At 40.7% G+C, this 7,992-nt stretch overlaps 1 protein-coding gene across 8 annotated transcripts in view; it reads left to right on the top strand.

The window, feature by feature from the left end:
- Positions 1-7,992, top strand: part of gabbr1b (gamma-aminobutyric acid (GABA) B receptor, 1b) — a 110,546-nt gene that overhangs the window by 86,918 nt on the left and 15,636 nt on the right. For 6 of the 8 annotated variants that reach the window (XM_047816135.1, XM_047816137.1, XM_047816134.1 and 3 more), the window contains 4 exons: positions 3,745-3,759; positions 4,119-4,269; positions 7,254-7,386; positions 7,521-7,637. In XM_047816135.1, the coding sequence (XP_047672091.1) occupies positions 3,745-3,759; positions 4,119-4,269; positions 7,254-7,386; positions 7,521-7,637 (416 nt within the window). The remainder of the gene's footprint in view (positions 1-3,744; positions 3,760-4,118; positions 4,270-7,253; positions 7,387-7,520; positions 7,638-7,992) is intronic. The other 2 variants (XM_047816138.1, XM_047816139.1) reach the window with 1 other exon arrangement.

Raw genomic sequence — 7,992 nt, 5'->3', positions numbered from 1 at the left:
TTTACTGGGTGTGAAACATTACAGATATCTGGTAGAAAACAAGAAATGACAAGAACGTATGGGTAGAAAGGGAGGTAATGTCCTTTAAGCATCTAATGATTGTTCATTTTAACAATGACAGAAAATAATTAGCATGCATGTAAGTGTCCCTGTTCTGAGGGAAAATAATATTATTCATTTTATTGGATATTAACAAATAATCCTGTACTATAAGTTATCTACAACATCTCTCTCTCCAACTCTCTCTCCACACACGCACACACACACACACACACACACACACACACACACACACACACACACACACACACACACACACTCAAACACACACACACGAAAATATATATATATATATATATATATATATATATATATATAGAGAGAGAGAGAGAGAGAGAGAGAGAGGGAGAGAGAGAGAGAGAGAGAGAGAGAGAGAGAGAGAGAGAGGGAGAGAGAGAGAGGGAGAGAGAGAGGGAGATCTAGACAGCTGTCTATGTACCTAGGTAGTTTTTTAGTAACTCAGTGGTTTCACTGATCACAGAAGCAGATCATATAAAGGAGGACACTGGCTGTCACTAACAATTAAACCTTCACAAATCGCTGCCAGCTAGCGGACCATAAACCTCAGGTGGACAATAAAAGTGACAGATGTTTGAATTTTTTCATGTCTCCTATCCATCTGCCGTTTTTGACAGACTTAACTTTTGTGGTACTGGGCACATGAGGCTAACATAAATCCCTCCTAAATCAAACAACATGCTTGGTGGATTAATAGATAATGGATCAGAACTGTACATGAGAGGATCATTAGTTCAGTAGATCAGTATATCAGTAGATCAGAAGATCAATAGATCAGTAGATCAATAGATTCATAGATCAATGGATCAGTAGGTCAGTAGATTAATAGATCAATATATCATTAGATTAATAGACCAGTGAATCAGTAGATCAATAGATCATTAGATTAATAGATCAGTGGATCAGTGGACCAGTAGATTAATAGATCAATATATTATTAGATTAATAGATCAGTGGACCAGTAGATTAATAGACCAGTTGATCAGAAGATAAATAGATCATTAGATTAATAGAACAGTGGATGAGTAGGTCAGTAAATTAATAGATTAATAGATCAGTGGATGAGAAGATCAATAGATCATTAGATTAATAGATCAGTGGATAAGTGGACCAGTAAATTAATAGATCAATAGATCATTAGATTAATAGATCAGTGGACCAGTAGATCAATAGATCATTAGATTAATAGATCAGTAGGTCAGTAGATTAATAGATTAATAGATCAGTAGATTCATAGATCAGTGGATTAGTAGATCATTAGATCAGTAGATTAATAGATCGGTGGATCAGTTGACCAGTTAATGTCACAAAATGATCCCAGGCATTAGAATTAAAACATAACTGATGGATTGGAAATGACATGCTTGAGACCTTTATTACTCTGTCTAGGTACCACAAATAAAAAAATGTTTAGTAACTAAATAGGCTTTTGTTTCTCTATTCTGTCAGGAGAGAAATATTTCTCTTACAAAACATTTTGACTGGACATCTAGATGGTTGATTCTGCTCTCAAGTCTTCATCATGTCTCTGTTTAGTCGGTCCTGTAAGAGGTTAATTAGTTTTAATTAGCTTATATCTTCTCTTAGTTTTAGTTCCAGGAGAGCTGAAGGAGGTAAACCAGGTGGTGGTAGGTGGTATAAAGTAAAGTACTGATGAACCAAAATTCTTGGAAATTAGAGAAAACTTTATATGTTTTAAATGTAAAACTTTACATTTTCAGTAGGAGAACTGAATGCTGGAATGTTATTAGTAGCTGCATATCCCCCCCCCCCCCCCCAGAAGATAGGAAAAATAGCAGAACAAAGCTCAACATCTTCTACTAGACTCAGATATCCAACACCCTCGATGACAAAGGGTGACCGTTCATCCATGACAGCGAGTCCTGTTATTTTTTTTTTAGTTTGTTCTCTGACACTTTTGACACAATCGAGTATTTTTATTCCTTCTTCTCTCGAAACCCTGACTACTGATGGCTAGCAGAGACTTTCATTTTCACGTCTGTCTTCCTGCTGTATTGGTTCCAGTATATTGAGCAAGTGTTGTACATCATCTTGATAGTCCATTTCCACATGGTCATAATTTTCACAGCCGACCTGCTGCATAAACTTGTTTCGGCTCTTTTGTGATGGCACTTTGTTGGAGTCTATTTTATTTTAAGTCAGAACTCATGGCAGATTTGTCCTGAAATTCTGGAAAAACATTTAAAGCATCTCTACTTTATAGCGCAAGAGTTTTTGTATTTAGAATCCGTGTTGTAAATAAAGTTTCGTTTTAGATTCGTTTATTAGAGACACGCTTTGTCCTGCAGTCACATGACTGTGCTAAACTGGAAAAAAAACAAAATAAATGAGTGAACAAACAAACAAACAACAACTGAATGTCTCTGTATAAACCTCAGCCACCGATGACGCGCTAACGATGTAATTCTTCATCAGCAAGATAATGATCTGATGTCTAATTTCAAAATAACAACCTTTCACTGCAAGAGGTGTGAATATGAAATTTTGAATTCATGAGATTATGTATGTAAAAGTGTAAAAGTGTAGCGTGGCCTGTTTCCTAGCACGAGCGTGAGAAGGCTTTCCTGAAGCTTTTTCCTCACATCATTGTCGTCTTAATGAAGAGACGTGTCATTACTGTCATGTCTGTTGCTGCTGAACTGTCTCGCCCCTGAAAATGAGAGAGCCTTCATACGGAGCCGAACATGAAGAAACCAGCCAATTTCCTTTCTCCAATTTTCTCCTAAGGGGCCGAGCGGCGAGGAACCTATCGATCGCTCTTCCCCTTGTGAAAGAGATTTCTAAGAGTAAATCTCTGCAAGAGCAAAACACCATTTCAATCCTGTAGCAAGAAATGTAAGTGATCTGTTTGATGAGGAGCCAGAAAACGATCAACAACCCAATCAAATTAAATAAACCTCTAGAGCGATACGAAAGCGGTGACATCACATCCTGAAGTGTCACAGTAACTGCAGCGGTGACTGAATCATGTGCACGTAAAAGTTTTTCCCTTTCTCTCGCTCTCCATCTTGTCATTGACTCTCAAAGCGAAGTCTATTTGCACTTCACACTCTCTTCTTCACCTGAATCACAGTTCACTCGCCTTTCAGGTCTCGAATAGTTTTATTCAGCAGCTGCATTCAGCAGCACAAGGCTTCTGGGAGAAGGCAAGCTCTCACTCGAGCCGTTAACCCTTAAAGCAAGCAAGGCTTTACGGCTCGGAGCCGGTGGGAGGCCTTGAGTTTCTCCGTGCTCAGAGTTTACTATCTGAGGCACACTCGTGAGCACGAACAATCCTACACTAGAAAGACACACAAACAGAGAATGAGTAAAGCTTTAGAGTGCAGCATCCTCTCGGGAGAGAAAAGTCACGCTGCGCTCAGCATGCGCTCCTGCACCCGAGGCTCACAGACGAGGAAAGAGAGGCTGTGATGATATCAGTGCACACAGATGGAGAAGTGAAGAGATGAAACTCCACACTGAGCACGAGAGACACACACAGCACCATGATTACAGGAGAAAGAGAAAAAGGATTACTTTATACAACTGGGTCACTGCTAAAGTCTCCCTCTCTCTCTCTCTCTCTCTCTCTCTCTCTCTCTCTCTCTCTCTCTCTCTCTCTCTCTCTCTCTCTCTTTCTATGTTTTCTGTCTCACTTTTATTCAGCTCCTGATTCCTTTGGTATTTCAATGCTAATAATGCAGCTTCTCTTCTCCTCTTCTCTTCTCTTCTCTTCTCATTTTTATTTGATCATGTCTTCTTTGTTTTATAAATGCTCTTCTCTGTTAACTACTTATTTCTTGTTTATTTGCTTCCCTTGTATATCTCTTTACTTCTGTATTTCTTTTCACACCTTTTTAAATTCTCTCGTCTATTCTCTTCTATTCTGATCATATTTCTGTCTCTTCTCTTTTCTTGTCGTCTCTTCTCTCTTCTCTTCTCGTCTTTTCTTTTTTCTTCCCTTTTATTTTGTCTACTATTCATCTTTCTTCTCTGTTCTTTGTATCTACTTCTCTTTCTCTCCTCTCCTCTCGCTCCAGGCCCTGGTCCTCCGGCAGATCAGACGGTGGTGATCAGGAAATTCAGATTCCTGTCTCAGAAGCTCTTTGTGTCTGTGTCAGTGTTTGCTGGCCTGGGCATCTTACTGGGCATCGTGTGCCTCACGTTCAACATCTACAACAGCAATGTCAGGTGTGTCTATCAGCCTGTGCTGGATTCCCATAAACAAGATGTCAGAACGGTCCCTTTTCATTACAGCTGGAGCTCGATGCAACCCAGAATAGTAGCAGAGGAGGGCATGAGAGTGAATGAGATGGAATAAGATGGAGAGGACTTCAGATGTTCCATCTGCGCTAGTTAATAGCCAGAGCCACAGTCTCCTTCACATATGTATGCATTAGATAGTGATGCAGTGTGCACAGAAGCGTGCAGAGCCGAGTAAGTGGCTGATAGATTCAGAATATTAAGTGCATGATACGCATACTAAGTATGCAGTGTACTTGTGATAAGCACAGTCAGACTGGTGTGTGTGTGTATGTGTGTGTGTGTGTGTGTGTGTGTGTGTGTGTGTGTGTGTGTGTGTGTGTGTGTGTGTGTGTGTGTGTGTGTGTGTGTGAGAGAGAGAGAGAGAGAGAGAGAGAGAGAGAGAGAGAGAGAATTATGCTCTTTCATTTCGGCTAACTGACCTGAGATAACACGCAAACATTAGATAACTTTTGTATGTGTGTGTTGGTATGTGTGCACAAATGTGTGTGTGAATGTGACTGTGTGTGTGTGTGTGTGTGTGTGTGTGTGTGTGTGTGTGTGTGTGTGTGTGTGTGTGTGTGTGTGTGTGTGTGTGTGTGTGTGTGTGTGCGCATGTGTGCGTGTGTGTGTGTGTGTGTGTGTGTGTGTGTGTGTGTGTGTGTGTGAATGTGACTGTGCGCATGTGTGCCTGTGTGTGTGTGTGTGTGTGTGTGTGTGTGTGTGTGTGTGTGTGTGTGTGTGTGTGTGTGTGTGTGTGAGAGAGAGAGAGAGAGAGAGAGAGAGAGAGAATTATGCTCTTTCATTTCGACTAACTGACCTCAGGTAACACTTAAACCTTAGATAACTTTTGTGTGTGTGTGTGTGTGTGTGTGTGTGTGTGTGTGTGTGTGTTGTTATGTGTGCAGGAAGGTGTGTGTGAAGGTGACTGTGTGTGTGCATGTGACTGTGTACGTGCGTGTGTGCGTGAGTGTGTGTGTCCTTGTGCATATGAGTGTGTGTACGCACGGGTGTGTGCGCGTGCGCGCGGGTGTGTGTGTGTGTGTGCACACGTATGTGTGTGCCTCATGCTCAGCCGACTCATTTTAAATCAGTTTGTATCTGCTGCAGAAATTCACTCTCAGTCTGTTCATTTCCTCTAAAATTTGTGACAGAATCGATGCAGACATGCAGAGTAACACTCCTCCACACTAACTCACCCACCCCCCAATTCCGGCCCTTATCTGTCTTGTGATATTCAAAACAAGTCTTATCATGCGAGTTTACTTTGCTAGCCTGGAAAAATCAGTTTGTAATAAAATCCTGTTGTTGAGGTCAACACCCTGTGATATAAATTCATTTATTGATCAATGTATTTGTCAGCTGTGTGTGTTAGTTATTAGGGAGAAAATCTATTCTCAAATCCGATTGGTCAGCAGGTGTTGAGTCATTTTCTTTATAAGCATGATGAGTCGACGTTTGCATTATGTTAATTACGGGGACTTGTAGCAGATTTGGAACCCATGTCCAGGATGATCTTATATGTTGGTCTTTGAAAACTGCTCAAGTTGGTGAATTTCTAAAATGCTTGAGCTGCAACTTGATTATTTATTTATTTATTTATTTATTTATTTATTTATTTATTTATTTATTTATTTATTATTCATTTATTCATTCATTTTCTACCGCTTATCCGAACTTCTCGGGTCACGGGGAGCCTGTGCCTATCTCAGGCATCATCCGGCATCAAGCAGGATACACCCTGGACGGAGTGCCAACCCATCGCAGGGCACACACACTCTCATTCACTCACACACTCACACACTACGGACAATTTTCCAGAGATGCCAATCAACCTATCATGCATGTCTTTGGACCGGGGGAGGAAACCGGAGTACCCGGAGGAAACCCCCGAGGCACGTGGAGAACATGCAAACTCCACACACACAAGGTGGAGGCGGGAATCGAACCCCTAAACCTGGAGGTGTGAGGCAAACATGCTAACCACTATTATTATTATTTATTATTATTATTATTATTATTATTATTATTATTATTATTTAATAAAAGCACACATCCTTATATACTGTGGTTTGACCAAATAAACAGACTAGCCAGCTGCTAAGAATGAATGTATGCTAAGATCCTGGAGGACATGCTAGGCTAATACAATGTCTACCTCTACCATCCTGTTAGAATCAATCCTGGTCCAAATGAACTGATTTTTTGATGTTACATTAGATGTAGAAGTCATGTAGTACATGGAGCTGCATTAGCAAAGAACTCTCAGTGTTTTTCACCTTAAACGTTAGAGATTTACGTCGACAACAATGTGAATAGGTCATTTTCAGTTAAATACAGACTTGTACAGTATTCAGACACTGGATTTAGGACCAACACACAGTTACAAGTGTCTCAATCGTATCTACATCAACTCAAAATATCAAATGAAGTACGAGTTTCTAATCTAATGAAATATACCCAAAGCACATATTTAAGTGCAGTCAGACACCTTTATTAGGCATTATGTAACCGTTGCCTTTTTACGTGGCGTCATACTGAAATCGACAGATGAAAAAATCAGATTTTATCAGTCCTTATTTTCTATCTGCTGACTTCATTCAAAGTTAACTTTTCCATGAAGTCTGATTCGAGGAACGTATCTACTGAATGAATAAGTGATAAATGAACATTCTGAGCTGTCAGTTTGTAATAAAAACATCCAGATGTCATCGCAAACTTTAGTCGTCGGTGTCACGCGGCGGTGAGAGAGCGAGACGCTTTAGCTTTCTCATACGAAATATTCCATATGCTCTCACACACGACCTGCATAAACAACGAGGTGCGACTGTTGTTAAACACAGCACATCCTGGCAGGCACACGTGGATCCTGGAGGCCGTTACATTTACTGGTGAGGTTGAGGATCTCTTGTGAATATTCCCATATGTTCCAGGTACATCCAGAACTCGCAGCCGTACCTGAACAACATGACGGCCGTGGGCTGTATGATGGCTCTGGCTGCCGTGTTTCCTCTGGGGATCGACGGGCTTCACGTCCGTCGCTCTCAATTTCCTGTAGTGTGCCAGGTATATCCAAAGGCGTCATGGGAAATTGTAATGCGGCAGGTTGAGCTGTAGGATACATACAATAGAAGCTTTTTTATCTGGAATATTTCTTGTATTTCATGCACTGAACATTGAAAGGACAATTTCTTTTCCAGTTCCGCTTGTGGCTGCTGGGGCTCGGCTTCAGTCTGGCCTACGGCAGCATGTTTACCAAAATCTGGTGGGTTCACACGGTTTTCACCAAGAAAGACGAGAAGAAAGATAGACGGAAGGTAAATTTTCCACAAATATTATCCAGAGGTCATTCATGAAGCGCTCATTCTGACTTTATTCAATTCTCAACAGAGATCATCTGTGAAAAATTGTGAAATTCTATGAGTATTATAATCATATTACTTTTTAATTATATGATCATAAGTCTGCCGAATACATCCCTTGCTCTTTCCTTCGCTCTCTTTCTGTATCTCACCCTGATGTCTTTTCTATTCTTCTTAACTAAAATAGGTCTCCCTCTCTCTTTCCCTTTCTAACTCCATCACTTTAGACCTCATCTCTCTGGCTGACCTCAGAGAAATGGGTCTCCAGACGCCCTTGAACACTTCTAAATGAGCCATTTATCGTACAGCC

The sequence above is a fragment of the Tachysurus fulvidraco genome, chromosome 7 (genome assembly GCF_022655615.1).
Source record: "Tachysurus fulvidraco isolate hzauxx_2018 chromosome 7, HZAU_PFXX_2.0, whole genome shotgun sequence".
Lineage (NCBI taxonomy): Eukaryota > Metazoa > Chordata > Actinopteri > Siluriformes > Bagridae > Tachysurus > Tachysurus fulvidraco.
Note: the sequence above shows the minus strand (reverse complement) of the source record. Positions and strands in the feature narration are given on the sequence as shown.